General features: G+C 45.7%; 1 protein-coding gene across 1 annotated transcript in view; it reads left to right on the top strand.

Moving 5' to 3' along the window:
* Positions 1–3,818: 3,818 nt before the first annotated feature.
* LOC122129506 (microtubule-associated serine/threonine-protein kinase 3-like) overlaps positions 3,819–16,469 on the top strand; it is a 53,396-nt gene continuing 40,745 nt past the window's right edge. The window contains exons 1-2 of the mRNA XM_042704429.1: positions 3,819–3,995; positions 11,694–11,725. Coding sequence (XP_042560363.1) covers positions 3,957–3,995; positions 11,694–11,725 — 71 coding nt within the window. The 5' untranslated portion in view covers positions 3,819–3,956. The remainder of the gene's footprint in view (positions 3,996–11,693; positions 11,726–16,469) is intronic.

The raw sequence follows: 16,469 nt of genomic DNA, 5'->3' as shown, positions 1-16,469 counted from the left end.
TACTCACACGCTCCAGTTCCAGAATAACGCCCCTTCTCCTCACCAACAGGAAAATCTTTAGTATCATTTTCTGTTTCTTTCCTTGAACAGAAAAAACAAGACCACATTGACAGTGGATGACTTACTATCAAAAGGCACTTGACAGGACATACTTGTTTTATGGACCTAATAATATTAAATGAAGTACACTTGTGTGTAATCTAATGACCTCATGTCAAGTATACTTGAGGGCACTGTACTTGTGGGCTGTCAGCTAATGTCATTGTAAAGTAAAAGTGTCAAGTGGATTGTGTTTGTGGATGCTCATGTTACCTCAGGTGAAGTGTATATGAAAGTCCTCTCGTGTCCTCCTCTGAAGTCCACTCACATCTAAAATCCTCGTCTGCTTTTGTGCTGTTCTTGTAGCAGTCGGGCCTGGAAAGGGTTCTACATGGACTGTCTCCTATGGCAACAATACCAGCCAAACAGAAACCAACCGAGAGCAATGCGTGTAGCACAAGTTGTCACATGTATATTACTGTTAATTGGAGTTCAGTTCAGATTGTTTGGAGATGGCTATCAGGTGTGTATGTGTATGAGTGTGTGTGTGTGTGTGTGTGTGTGTGTGTGTGTGTATTCATGAGTCTTATCTTATATCTTGTAGAGAACACAACAAACCAGTAGTATAGTAACCATACTTCTCCGATAAGCTAACCAGAGGTTTCCGCAAATTGTAACACATCTGCTCTAGGTGTCTGTTCTTCGCTGTGCTGGCTTTGTAGCGCAGAGATTATGAGTGCTGCTAAAAGCCACAATAGATGCCAGTAGATAAGAGCAACACTTTACCTTTGAGGGGAGACGCGGCGAGGAGAGCACACAGCACACACAGCGGCACACACCGACCCATATCCTCTCAGAGACAACTGGGGGGTGGGGGGGGGGGGGGTGACACACTCTCACACACTCCTCCGGGTCTCTCAAGTCTCTCTTCAGAACCGGCCCGCTCACACTCGCTCGATCTGTCAGGCGGCGCAGGAACCACTGAGCACAAGATCTGCCGTGCCCCTGTTGTCGAGAAGAGCCTCAAATGTCAGCACATTTCACACTTGCCCACAAACCACAGCCACCTCTGAGGAGGGGACTGACTGACTGACTGACTGACTGACTATCTCAGGACCTTATCAGACTACTTGTCCCCATCTCTCACCTCAGTTCAGCCGACACCGTTGAGATCTGCACAAGGATAACTATACAGTGACTGGCGTGTAACATTTGTCAAATATTCATACACTATGAAATCACAAACTCAAAGCCTCTTTCAATCATTTTTTTGTAATAGTGGGGACTGGAATGCGCTTACAGTAAATGGAATTAGTTCCCTGAAACTGTCCATAAACTCTCACATCCTCATGTGGTCTTTGAGTCCAGTTCCTAAAACACAACACAGTGGCAAGGTCAGAGTAAGGTGTTAGTCCAAGCTAAGGTGAAATCAACAGAGATAAGGTCAGAGTAAGGTGTTAGTCCAAGCTAAAGTGAAATCAACAGAGACGGATCAAGCAGAGAAAAAAATGTGAGTTATTCAGAACATTTCAAAGTTCTCTTTGATCTAAAGAGAGACTAAACCCTTATGATGAACAGAGCATGGAAACATGATTTAGGTTAAAACAATGAACCACTTTCATTTACGTGTTATGAAACTCTGACACACCAAGAGCAACTCATAACAGCTAACACACACACCCGCGGCTGAGAACAGTGGAATTTTACACAGTGGGATTTTCCATGAACAGCAAGACAAGTGGAGGGAACAGATAGACCAGAAGAGTTGTCAGTCAGCTTCAATTGACTCAGTCAGTTGGGTCAAATCAAAGCAGTTCAGTTAGAATTGTAGAGTTAGTATAAGTCAATTCAGTCAGAAGAGTCAATTCAAGTATATTGAGCAGGGCAGAGTCCATGGAGGGGAATTCACTTAATTTCACTTAATAATTATTAATATACGGCTCTTCAGAATATTGCAAAATGTTCCATTAATTGAATGGTCTATCCCAACGTTTGAAGGTTCTGATAATTCTTTATATTGACCGCTGCAAAGAAATCATGACCGCTGCCATTGGCAACAGTTTTTGTGCTTCTCATTCACATCTTTCATTTCATTCTGCAAGTAGTTTGTTCACTTTTTGTATTGAAATTAAGTGAAACTTGAAGTCAGCAAGTAATATGAAGCTGAAGCTTTTAAAGCATGAAGAACAATTTTTTCTCAGCGGAAGCCACAAAACAACAACAAAATCACTTTTGAAGAAATATTTTTTATCATTAAAGTAAAACACCTAATAAGCCGAATAATGTATAGTCCGCCGGTCAGTATCGAAAAATAAAGCCCCTCAGGACGAAACAAGACCCCTGTTCTGCCATCCTGTTAAGATTTATTTTCCTATATTTTCCTATTTTCCTATACTGACTGGCGGACTATACATTATCCCTCACTTAGTTATTAATTCACTTAGCAGGGTAGAGTACGTTCATTCGGTTAAGAGTCGAGGTAATTCAGTCAGAAGAGTAAATTCTCTAAAATCAGAAGGGTAGCGTCAGTAGTTTAGAGTGGACAGTAAAGTTGAGTCATCCATGTGAATACAGTGGTCAGGATGGAAGTGTAGCCTATCCTTTGATGATGATCCCCAGTTGGATGATATCACCTTTGTTCCAGTGCAGGCTAGTCTATGTCTAAAATGCATGTTTTTCTATTGGCTGTCAGAAACATGTATTCCTGACATTAAATTGTTTTAAATTGCACTACGGTAACAGAGTTTCGGAGTATTGCTAGCATCAAAGTTTAGGTTCGCTTTGTCAAGCAGAATGAAAAGAAAGTGTTGCTGCACTAAAAAATTCTAAAAAAAGATTTTGTGTAATGACAGTAACTCTGGCCAGGTTAAACTCTAGCTATCGACTAGCTCATAATGTCAAGCATAGCCTACATTACACTTCATGAAATGATCTACCGTTTAAAATCATCCTGAACCTTGCCAGGCCGATGCTGACGTATATGAACATTTGGTACCATCAGGAAATGAGCGGCCCACCTCCCCCAGCCACGGCCTGTGAGTGTGAGTCTAATTTTCATTCGCTGATCAAGACTCATCATTCACAGGAGTTTGCTAACCCCCTCCTCAGCCCCCCCCCCCCCCCCGCCGCCCCCACCCAGCCTACTGCCCACCTTTTAGCATTTCTCAAAATGATGTCTCAGAGTAGGTGCTGAAGTTTCACTTTCACTTTCAGAAACAGGTGGTTTCAGAACAAACCATAGCGTACTCCACTCACATTCTTATTCAGGCACTGCAATAGCAGACTAAAGCCCCCCTGCCTATTAGTGTCAAGGGTCACGCAAAGATAACAGGATGTCATCTTACTGAACCTGGATGGTGTCGCACACAGTGGTACATACTTTTAGCATCTAAGGATTGTGATAGGTGAGGTTCTGTCTCTGTGTGTGACTGCAGTGGAGGCTGTGGCTTGGCAGCTGAAACAATGCTGGCCTTCACCAGGAGCTGGTCTGCCTGTTTTTGTTCCCCTGCACTGTGTGGGGGCATTGATACTGAGATACAGCCAAGTCAGCTGATGGGATGAGGTGAAGATGAGAGATGAGAGAGAGAGGGAGAGAGAGAGACAGAGAGAGAGACAGAGAGAGTGATTGAGTGTGCGAGAGAGAGAGACAGAGAAAGAGTGAGTGAGTGAGTGAGTGAGTGAGTGAGAGAGAGAGAGGGACAGAGAAAGAGTGAGTGAGTGAGTGAGTGAGTGAGAGAGAGAGAGGGACAGAGAGAGTGAGTGTGTGAGAAAGAGCGTGAGTGAGTGAGAGTGTGAGAGACAGAGGGAGAGAGGAGTTCTGCCCTTACAGAAAGAATGCTTGAGCAGAGCCGTTCTCCTTCCCTCTGACCCACTCTCTGAATGCACTACAGCTCGAGGGAGAAGAGGTGGACGCTGGGATGGATAAGCCAAACATTCTGAGGCGCCGCGGACTAAAGGTAGGACTCGACCCCCGTCCGGATCTGGGCCAGACTCCAGCCAGATCCGTTTCATATGCATCACCTGCTACTCTCCTCTGTAGTTAAGTCTTGAAATGTTCAGTCTTAACTCAGCCTAACTTCAATGTTTACCGTGTGGGACTCTTCTGCCAGTTTGCCCTGTGTTGTAATCCACAGTTGGCACTTGGCAGACACTGTCTTCACAGACCCTGTGGGTTCTTTTTGCATTCTGAGCCATTGAGGATGTTGGCTCCGTCAGTGATGAGTCAAACCGCATCCCTTTGACTGGGGTGAGACTTCTTGAAAACAGGTGGTGGGATATTTTCAGCTTTTTGACTCTCTAGCGCTACTGCTGAGGTCTGAGATCTACAGATCTGAGTAATAATTTGTATACAGGCCTAAACAGCACCCGCCTAAAAGGCGGACTTCAAAAACCTTGTTTTGCCTGTTTACATAATATAGCCAGTTATGTTTTTTTGGGCCCTGTAGCCTATTCATCAGATCGCAATTTAACCTAAAAATCTGCTATTTAGAGCATTTTTTCGTGACGCAGCATATTTTCTTATATTCGTATGCCACTTCGTATATTGCGATATTAGAAAATCAGCTTTCATGGTAAACTGCAACCACTGCCTGGATCAAAGTTAAATTAACTACTTACACATGTTGTCAATCTGCCTTGTATTCAATAGCGCATAGTAAATAGTGTTCAAACATGATATTAAACTTGGCATATAATTATATATGTGATCATGTAATCATGTAATATAATCATGTTTTCTGTTCAGTTTTCTTTTAACAATAGTACAGGATTTCTCATGATTACTGTTCTGAATATTAACAAGAACGTCCATATAAGTAGGCTATTGTATTTTTTCAGAAATGTTTCATTGCATGAAATGAAGACATAAAAAACACAAAAGCAAAATTAAAAAATTAAAAAAATTCTATTGCAAAAAATATTAAAATATGTATATTACAAGAATACTCATATATATATAATCTGTCTGATGTCTGTGATTTTTATCTCTCATTAATTCGTTTTTTGTATTTGCGGAGTTTAAGTGGGGTTTAAAGAGAAACAAAAATCACAAATTTTCTTGCAGATTTTTCGAGATCTTCTCCTGATTGAAACAAATAAAAAAGGGGACCTCTATATACCGTAAAGCTATGTTGTGTTTTTGCATTCTGTTTTTCTGTAACATGTTGGACCAAGCGTGGGGTGTTGGTACAGGGGTTAGCATTACTGCCTTCCTAGCAGTCGGCCCGGGTTGGGTTCCTAGCCAGTGCAAGGAAACCTTTGTATGTTGCTTTTAATAAAGATAAAGGCTATGTATTTTGCAGACACTTTTATCCAAAAGGACTTACAGACAATGAAGATCTATAGTTATTCATATGTATGTATATTTAACCTGGCTATACTCAGGCGTAGATCTATAATTATTTATATATATGTATGTATATTTAACCTGGCTATACTCAACGTAGATCTATAGTTATTCATATATATGTATGTATATTTAACCTGGCTAAACTCAGGCGTAGATCTATAGTTATTCATATATACTGTATGTATGTATATTTATATCCCAAACAACCCACAGTGCAGTAGTATTCACTTGTAGCAGTAAGGGTAGTGAACTTATGATCTTGGTGTTGTCAGCACCTCAGTCTACCAGCTGGGCCCATCCACAGCGAAATACTGTACATGGCTCACTGCCCCACTCCGACCATACCATCTACCTGGTCTCTCAGCTCGGGAGGTGCTAGGGGCCAGAAGCAGAGCTGGCATCGGGGACAGTTACGTAAATGAGTTTGTGAGATGTGTTACCGAACACACAAAAAAGACAGAAACATTGCATCGGGGACAGTAACGTAAATGGGTGTGTGAAATGTGTTACTGATACACATGGAAGACAGAAACATTGAACAAATTCTTCGTTTCAAGAACTGAAAAAACTGTGAGGAAAATGCATCTTCAGTCCACAGGCAAACGATCCACTCAGCAGTCTGAGATGATGATGGGCAGCTCTGCCCGTCACTGTGGTCCATAGCTGTTAAAGCAGCTTTGAACTGGAGGATGCACATTTGTGTTGCTCTGGGACTAAACTGATAGAAAAATGATGACCACAATCCCCAGGCAGCACACACACACACTGGTGGAGATACAGTATATATCTGTAAAGTATGTTGCATTGGAAAGAAGCGTACCACTGCAGGTTTCACTTTCATTGCTGTGCTGGTTGGTAGACCCGTCCAAAGAACTTTGAATTTGCTGAATGACACCGGCACCGGTGGTGGGGAAAGAGGGAGCATTCAGAACAGATACAAATATGTCACAACAGCATAACATAGTGGCTGTAACCAGGAGGGATTGAATGTGCAAGTCTAGCTTCAGGTATAGCAGTTTAACAGTTGTATCTGACCCACTGGTGTTACCTGGTGTTACCTGGCTTCTCTTTCTCTCTCGTCGAGGTTTGTTGAGCCCATCTGGTGTTTGATGACTCTTTCTTGAAGTACTAGTTGCATCAGCATCTGTTGCTATGGCTGCAAAGCTCAGTTCACATGCTTGTCTTTTTCCTGGGGGACATCCAAGTTCTGAGAGCGAACCCATGCCAGGAAAAACAAACTGTGGGAAACACAGTGAGACTTACTCACTAATCTCTCTCTCTCTCTCTCTCTCTCTCTCTTTCAGTACCAACAAACTCTTCATTTTCCACACACATACTCTCTCTTTAACAAACTCCTGTTTTTAGCACAAGCTGTCTGTCTGTAACAAAGTCCTGATTTCACCATACTCTCTTTCTCACTCTCTCTCAGGGGCATCTGAGTGGACATACGAGTACAACTATGAGATATTTATATGTATTTATTTAGCAGCCACTTCTATCAAAAGTAACTTCTAGCAGTGCAGTGTCCATCTTTATCCGCATGAGCAAACCCAATGACCCTGATGATGTGAGCTCCTTGCTCTACCAGTTGGGTTACAGGAGCAGCAGAAAAATGGGTTGTACCCTTCTCTGCGAGAGAGGGGAAAAGAGATAGTGAAAGAGAAAGAAATATCTAAGGGCATTTAAGAGACAGAGATGGCAGCTTCAATGGCATCTCACTGTCCAGAGATGGCAGCTTCAATGGCATCTCACTGTCGAGCAATTGTTCCTGTCTGGACATGACTCAGCTATTCTCTTGGACAGGACTGTTCCTGTATGGACATGACTCAGCTATTCTCTGGGACAGGACATCTTTCACTCGTCTGAAACTACTCAACACATCTAATCACTGGATGCATGGCTTTGTCTCGTCTGAAACTACTCAACACATCTAATCACTGGATGCATGGCTTTGCTAAACTCCATGTGATCCCAACAGTTACAAAGAGCTGCATGCGAAATGGAGTTCATTGGCTTGCAGAGCTGTGCAGTGTGTAAACGGAGTTCATTTACATTTACATTTACATTTAGTCATTTAGCAGACGCTTTTGTCCAAAGCGACGTACAAGGGAGAGAACAGTCAAGCTAAGAGCAATAAAAAAGCATGGTGTAACAATAAATACTACTTTACATGAGAATTAGAAAAACAACAACCTAGAAAAGAGGAAAAAGAAGTGCAGGAATGTAACTGCTGAAGTGCAAGTTAAGCGCTAGTCAGGTGCCAGTTAGAAGGGGAGGTGCTCTCTGAAGAGTTGGGTCTTCAAAAGCTTCTTGAAGGTAGAGAGGGACGCCCCTGCTCTGGTAGTACTAGGCAGTTTGTTCCACCAACGTGGAACTACAAATGAAAATAGTCTGGATTGCCGTGCTTGCACGGACGGCAGTGCCAAACGACGCTCACTAGACGAGCGCAGCGTCCTGGGTGTAACATTTGCCCTTACAAGAGCATTTAGGTAGGTGGGAGCAGAACCAGTAAGCACTCTGTAGGCAAGCATAAGTGACTTGAACTTAATGCGAGCAGCTACTGGCAGCCAGTGGAGCTCGATGAGTAGCGGGGTGACGTGTGCCCTTTTCGGTTGGTTGAACACCAGACGCGCCGCCGCGTTCTGGATCATCTGTAGTGGTTTCACCACGCAAGCCGGCAGGCCCGTTAGGAGGGCGTTGCAGTAGTCAAGGCGGGAGCTCACCAAGGTTTGCACCAGCAGCTGGGTGGCATACTGGGTTAGGTACGGCCTGATTTTGCGGATGTTGTATAGCGCAAAGCGGCACGACCAGGAGACAGAGGCGATGTGGGCCGTGAAGGTCAGTTGGTCATCAATAATGACCCCGAGGTTTCTTGCTGTTTTTGGATGGAGCAAGAGATAAAGAGTCAGTATTGATCTTGATGTTGTGGTGGATGACCTGTTTGGCTGGGAAGACCATCAGTTCCGTTTTGGCCAGGTTCAGCTGAAGGTGGTGATTTTTCATCCATGTGGATATATCAGCGAGACAGTCCGAAATCCGCGCCGAGACCGTGGTGTCCTCAGGAGGGAAAGACAGAAACAGTTGAGTATCATCGGCATAACAGTGGTAGGAAAAACCATGCGAGCGGATGATAGGGCCCAACGAGGTGGTGTAAATGGCAAAGAGAAGTGGTCCCATCACCGAGCCTTGGGGCACCCCAGTGGTGAGGCGGTGAGGTACAGACAGCTGACCTTGCCATGACACGTTGAACGAGCGCCCAGTGAGGTAGGATTCAAACCAGGAGTGCGCATTGCCAGAAATGCCCATACTTGACAGTATGGACAGAAGGATGCGGTGGTTGACTGTATCAAACGCAGCTGATAAGTCAAGCAGGACGAGAGCCGAGGATTGAGCTGGCTGTTTTTAAGGCCTCCATTACAGACAACAGGGCTGTTTCGGTGGAGTGACCGCTTTTGAATCCAGACTGGTTCGGATCGAGGAGATTGTTCTTTGACAGGAACTCGGTGACCTGTTTGGAAGCTGCCCTCTCAATGGTTTTAGATAGGAGCGTGAGAAGTGAGACCGGTCGATAGTTTTCCACCTGAGTGGGATCGAGAGACGGCTTCTTGAGCAGCGGCGTTACCCGAGCCACTTTGAAAAGAGAAGCAAATGTTCCAGAATTAAATGAAGCATTAATCACCTGTGTTATTGCCGGTAAGACGGCAGGCGATATGGCTTGAAGGATGTTGGATGGGATGGGGTCCAGCGGGCATGTAGTTGGACGGCTACCTGATTTTGGAGACCTCACTCTCGCTGAGAGGGATGAAAGAAGGAAAAGATGAGCTATTGACGGTTGCGCCCTTAGGGGAGGGGGACAGTTGGTCGAACTGTTGCCCGATGGCTGCCACTTTCTCTGTGAAAAAGGAAGCAAAGTTATCAGCAGTGAGGTTAGTAGCTGGGGGGGGAGGAGGAGGGTAGAGCAGAGTTTTGAAGGTGGAGAATAGTTTCCGAGCGTCAGTTGCACCGTTGATTTTGTCATTGAAAAAAGTCTTCTTAGCAGCAGTGATGCTGGATGAGAAGGAGGCCAGCAGTGTCTGGTAGCTTGCAAGATCGTCCAGCGCGGCAGATTTGTGCCACTTTCTCTCAGCCGCTCTGAGATTGGAGCGCTGCGTTCGGAGGGTATCACTCAGCCACGAATGAGACTGGGTAGATCGAGCAGGTCTGGTGGAAAGTGGACACAAGCTGTCCAAGCATGAGCTCAGAGTGGAGCAGAGAGCTTCTGTGGCATCATTGACACCTAGTGAGGAGAAAGTGGATAAAGGTGGAAGAGCAGAAGAAACCAGAGAGGAAAAGTGGGTGGGAGAGAGGTTGCAGAGGTTGCGCCGGAACGAGACCATCGGAGGGGGGACAGAGGGTTGCTCAATGAGCCGAACATCGAAGCGAATGAAGAAGTGGTCCGAGCAATGCAGAGGGGTTACCGTTAGGTTGTCGGTGGTGCAGTTCCGAGCAAGGATGAGGTCAAGCTCTTTTCCTGCTTTGTGAGTTGGAGGAGTGGGGACCTGTTGTAGGTCGAACGAGTGAACCAGGGTTCGAAAGTCAGCTGAGTTGGGATTGTCTAGGTGGATGTTCATGTCGCCAAGGATGAGTGTTGGACACTCCTGCTCAGGGATGGATGACAGCAGGGTGTCCAGCTCATGGACGAAATCACCCTGTTGTCCTGGTGGACGGTAGATAACAATCACATAAGTTTTAACAGGAGCAGTTACCATAATTGCATGATATTCAAAGGAGGCATACCTGTTTGAAGGCAGCAGTGGAGTGAATTTCCAGTTGTCTGAAATCAGCAGCCCTATCCCACCTCCATGACCAGATGGCTCTTCACCTCTCAGCAACACCACACGTTCTCCTCAGTGGCCACTAACTCACGTCCCAGTCATACTGCAGTAAAAGGGCTTGGTGTGTTGTTACTTTGTTTCTGGGATGACCTACAGAGAAATGTTTCAATCTTCAACAACGTTAGTTCACGAACCGCTCCACATACGTGTGATTCAGAGGCGATGCCATCTCAGCTTGATACAGCCACTCATCTCAATACTCTTAACATTACTGGCATAGCAGGATTTATTCCGGCTACTCACAACACAGTAATCACAAAGGTAGTAACTAGCCACAGTGGGATTATAGTGTACTCTTTGGCGGGTGCTGCTGATAAAGTAATTGCATTGCAACTATCGGAAACTTAGCAGAAACTGAGCTGAAGGCATTGTACAGTGTATTTGTGTCTCTGTGTGTGAATGTCTGCGTGTGTGTGTGTGTGTGTTGGGGCTGGGGGGGGGGGGGGGGGGGGTGGGGTTAGGCCAAAATTGCCCCATTTATGGACACATTTGAAGCCCTCATGCACTGTGGTTTAAAGTGTGCTGGTTTGCACAGCTTGCACCGCATGCCAGTGCTTCAGCTTGCAAAGCCAAGCTTGAGTGTGGTGCCATACCTGCACAGCTACATGCATTGGCGCCACGTGTGTTCTCGAGCTGCCTGAAACCCCAGTGCATCGCTGCGCTACTGCTTTGCAGCATTGCGGGCTGTGACCTCAGAGCGGTGACCCAGGACTTAAAAGCACCAGTGAGGCTCTGAAACTGACATCAGCCTCTGAGAGCAAAACAACTCTTTCCACATGTCCGCTACCCCTGGGAGGCCGTGAGTGACTGTAGCTGCTGTGTGGGTTTCCTGTACTCATGACTGCGTTCTCATCAGATTGTTCACTCCTTCTTCAAACGAGACAATTCTCGTGTCAGTAATACCTTTCTGTTGTCTTTTACGTCTGATTTGCTTCCGTGACGTGTAGCATGTAATACTCCTGCTGCTTATAGCCCTCTTAGTGAGACAGCGAGCCTGTGCTGTCACACTGGGCTACTGGGTGGACACGTTTGCCATGATAATATTACCCTGTTGCTTGAGGCGTGTTTAAGTCAGTAGCTCTCTTTAAAGACCCCAAGAGCACAGCTTCAAGTGAGATTTTATTGTAGTCTTAGCAAAAGCTCTGTGAGCTAATTTGTGACATTCAAACTGCACTCACACACAATTTTGTGTTTCTGATTCTCCTGTGCATCTCTCTGAGTGCAGACGGAACAACAAAAACAATTCATTTTTCCATTCTACCCTTTGTTTTCCGTGGGTGTAGCCTGCTTTTCATGTCGCTGCACTGTTCCTCTATGTTACATTAGCGCCATCTAGTGGACATATCTGCTATGTGCAGACGATAAAAGTTCTTGACATTTACCATCTCAGTAATTTGTCACTCATAACCTCATAATGCTGTTTTGTGTTCCAGAAGGAGCTGAGCCTGCAGAGAAGACCCAGTTTGTAAGTAATTATTATATTTTGTTATAAAGACTGTTATAACCCAGCATTATGTAATACATACCTGTGGCTACTTTTGTTTGCAGGTTTCCTGTCTATAATGTACTTCCACTAACCTGTAGTAAAATACATGTAATTGATGAGTGGGCCACAGTTACTCCAATTTCATCAAACAGAACACTGCCACTCTTCTGAAGTGAACATTTCTTATACACAGACAAGAGCGGCCATAGAAATCCATCATCAGATAATGTCTCTTCATGTTTGGTATTGTGTCTAGGCCTCTGGTGTTTAGTATTGAGTCTAGGCCTCTGGTGTTTAGTATTGAGTCTAGGCCTCTGGTGTTTAGTATTGAGTCTAGGCCTCTGGTGTTTAGTATTGTGTCTAGGCATCTGGTGTTCAGTATTGTGTATTGGCATCTGGTGTTAAGTATTGTGTATTGGCATCTGGTGTTAAGTATTGTGTATTGGCATGGGTGGGGGTGGGTATCCAGACTGCACTGTTGTACTGTGTACTGAAGATTCCTGTGTACTGTTGCATTGTAACCAGGCTGCTAATACGAATCATAGTGGGTGTTTTGTGTGTGTGTTTGCAGATTGACATTGTGTAGCACTGTTTTGTGTCTGTCTGTTGTCTCGTGATGCGAGGCATTGTGCTGTATCCACGTTACACATGTGTAGCATTGTGCTGTATCCACGCTACACATGTGTAGCACTGTGCTGTATCCAAGCAGCATATCAGTCTCTGCTCTGGTATGATGCTCGGGCTAAATTGGTGAAGAGAAAAAAAGAAAAAAAAAACAACAGTGGAAGGTAAGTCCTCGTAACCATGGATACCAGAGGATCTCAGTTCTTGCTACTATCCTGTAGCAACAAGCTCCTCGGAATTAGAGCAGGGAGAGAGAGAGGGAGGGAGGGAGAGAGGGAGGGAGGGAGGGAGGGAGAGAGGGAGGGAGAGAGAGAGAGGGGGAAGCCCACGGTTTGTTTGCTGCACCTTTGTTCTCCGCCAGAGACCGTGAGTCAGACATTAGCATAGCGCGCGTCTCTTATATTAAACAGTTTAGATGAAATGTTTTCCTGCTGGAGGTCATGCAGCAAACCACCAACCGAAGCTATTAAACAGCCTCCTTCCTTAGAGCAAACTCTGGTGCTGGAGCGTGGCCAGATGTGTTTCACTCAGCGAGCATCTGAGGATCCGGTAGCAATCTGCCAGATCCAAATCATATCAAGGCCTGATCCTTTCTAGATCCACTCTTGAATCAACGACAATCTAGAGCTCTGGTGCTGATGGACCAGAACCACCAGTGATATCAGGCCCAAAGTCGCTCCAAATCCACTCCACAGTCAGCTATCAGTTAGGAATCTGGTGCTGATCTCGGGTCGAGGTGGCCCCAGTCTGGTGTATTTGGTGCTGCTCTCGGGTCGATGCGGCCCCAATCTGGTGTATTTGGTGCTGATCTCGGGTCGATGCGGTCCCAATCTGGTGTATTTGGTGCTGCTCTCGGGTCGATGCGGCCCCAATCTGGTGTATTTGGTGCTGATCTCGGGTCGATGCGGTCCCAATCTGGTGTATTTGGTGCTGATCTCGGGTCGATGCGGCCCCAATCTGGTGTATTTGGTGCTGATCTCGGGTCGATGCGGCCCCAGTCTGGTGTATTTGGTGCTGATCTCGGGTCGATGCGGCCCCAATCTGGTGTATTTGGTGCTGATCTCGGGTCGATGCGGCCCCAATCTGGTGTATTTGGTGCTGATCTCGGGTCGATGCGGTCCCAATCTGGTGTATTTGGTGTTGATCTGGTGTATGCGGTATTTGCCTTCTTCGACTGGTCACTGTTGAATCGAATCTACATTAAAAGTCCCCCCCCCCCATCTCTCCCTCCACCCCACCCTCTTCTCACATCTCTCTCTCAGCAGTCACTCTGTCATTCCAGTCTTAATGCTAGTGAGAGGAGATCTGTGTTCATGTTTGGTGTGTATATTGTTGATCTGGTGAATGTTGTATTCATCTGGTGAATGTTGTATTGATCTGGTGTATGAGTCTGTGCCAGGTGCAGAGTGAGCTGTTTCACTCGTGCAAAGCGAGGGCTTCCCTTCTCTGCCACACTCTGTGCCTGTGGCCCTGAGCAGATGACAGGTGTCACTCGTGCCTTTGTGGTTCCTGTGGGTGACATGCCTGTGTCTCTCCCGTGATATTATCTGATCCTCCTGAGTCCTACACACACACACTGGCCTCCCTGTAGCCGACTTCCATCGGCACGCTCCAGCCCCCAGCAACTGCTGCTATCCCTCTCCACTGCCTTAGCAACCAGTAGTACTGCTGTGAGTGTGTGTGTGTGTGTATGTGTGTGTGTGTATGTATGTGTGTGTGCGCGTGCATGTGTTTTTGTGTGTGTGTGTGTGTATGTATGTAAGTTTTGTTTCAAACCTAAATGAATGTAATTATGTCACCGAATACAGTGGTAAAATGTTGTATGAACTGAGTAAATCTGTTGAAATCAGTTTCCTCTCCATGCCTCCTCAGTGCGTACTGTGACCTGAGCAGTCAGACTGGGTGTTGTTGGGTTACGCCAGCAGAGAAGACGTCTGACCATTTGGCCAAAAGTACAGCGTGTCCCTCTCAGGGCTGCCAGGGACTGCCTTGTGGAGAATAACTGGGACAGCCTTTTTCCTAACTCCCACCCAACGCCAACGGCGTCTAACCACAGGTAGCAGCTCATGCTCTGTGCTGAAGCAGGCCAGATGAAGCCCAGATGCGGCCCAGATGAGGCCCAGATGAGGCCCAGATGAGGGCCAGTGCCAGCTGCCAGCTGCTAACTGGCACACTGGCGGTTTGCACTGCTGATGAACAGAGAGTGGGCTGGATGTGGTGCACACCCCTACACTTTTGAGCACAGAGGAAAAGTCAATACTTTTTCCTTGCATTGCAAATAACCATCGCTCACATATACATATGATGTAGAGAGAGAGAGAGAGTGAGAGAGTAGGAGGAGGTATAAGAACAGTGTGGGTGCGTTCCATACTGCTGAAAATACACCAGCGCGTTTGAAACAGCATTTCGTTTTGCTTTTGCACTGACTGGAAAAGCGATTGATTACATTGCTCAGTGCTCGCCCAGCTTCCACCTCCCCGCCAGTCGCATGGGAGTGGCGACGAGCCTACATCATCGTTAAAGCATTGTCACCTATCGATGCCTCGCTGATTTCGTACAGTTGGCTGATTCATGTTGCTGTGCCGTGTGTCCACTCCTAACTTAAAGATAGTTCTTCGCTTGAACTTGGTAAACTCGCCAAGAGACTTCGAGGTGTTATGCTTTTAAAGTCGAGGCACCAGAGCAATACATCTCGGGGCGTTTGTTGGCAGATATGTATAGTGTTCATGATGAGAGCTGAACGCCTGGAGAATTCCTCTCTGCCGCGCCGTGACTGAGGTGCAACCAGTTTGAGAGCGCAGCGATTCACTCGCACTCTCCAGAAGGGATGAAATCGCGGAGAGATAAACTGAAGATTCCTTCCCTGACATTGGAGTAAGTTTTGCATGCTTTAAATATTATAGGAGCAATCTCGCTGACGGGGTAACCCTCTGATTTGCATTATAAATAACTGGCTGCGGAGGGCGTCGGAGAGAAGGGAAGTCCCTCACATCGTGAGAGAGTAGATTAGGAAGTGCTCTCTGAAAACGCGCACCAACTAGCGAACAATTTAGTAGAGTCGTCGGGTTTAGTGCTGCTAACAATAAACAGGCATACATCAAACTTTTACAGATACAAATAATTACAAAATGACTTCTATAACACATAAAGAATATATTTTAAGAAGAGAATAAGTGTCATAGATGTGGAAAAAAGCGGACACTAAATAAAATCCATTGTAGAAAAACATGTTTTTTTTTTGTGGTTATTTTGTGGTGGATTTTTTTATGTTATGAAATGAGTATGGAGATAATATGTTGTGTCAGACAGTGTCTCTTCTAATACAGACCTGCTGTGATGATAAACAAAGGTGCGTGGCATTTACAGTATGAAGACATGCGCACGTTTTAAGCAATGTGTCGCTCAGATGTGCTCATTTGCATACTGTTGTGCATGTTTATCAGAGCATGGACCCATGGAGCCTTAGCTCTTCTGGAGTGAAAGCTAGACCAGATCACAATCATAAAGAGATTGATATTTTAGTTAGCACATTTGTGCATTACCTATATCCCTCTTCAGTAGTAAATACATTACTGTGACTTTAATGTATTGCATTTAAAGATTAGGTTGCAAATTGTGCGCAGAACAGAATGCATTGCAGAAGGCATGAATGTGGTCTGTGTGCAATGTCATTACAGACCTGAGACCATGCAGGGTCTGTGGTCATGAGCCAGTGTCTTTAGGCATCTGCCATGGGGATTAGAGATCCGTCTACTATGCGGGGCTGTGTGGGCTCTGGGCAGCTGCCCATATCCTGTCTTGTGTAAGTTCATGGTTTTCATGGCCCGTGTTTATTTATAAAAAGGTGGCCTTTTTTGTTGCAGATTTGTGTTGAGATGGTAATGCTTTACTGTTGGTCCTTTCTGCGCAGAACATGTTTTCTGTGGGGGATATGTGCTGGAGAATCACTGCCAGGTTATCTCTCTCTTTGCTGACGAAAACATCTTCCCTCCCCTTCCCAAACCTCAACTCAAGTGTTTGTCAAATAGCCCCTAACTCTGGCCCTGCTCTGTCCTGTTCTGGCCCTGTTCTGGCCCATGTCTGGCCCGGATCTGTTTCA

This window comes from Clupea harengus, unplaced genomic scaffold (assembly GCF_900700415.2).
Source record: "Clupea harengus unplaced genomic scaffold, Ch_v2.0.2, whole genome shotgun sequence".
Taxonomy (NCBI): domain Eukaryota; kingdom Metazoa; phylum Chordata; class Actinopteri; order Clupeiformes; family Clupeidae; genus Clupea; species Clupea harengus.
This window is presented reverse-complemented; position numbering and strand designations above follow the sequence as displayed.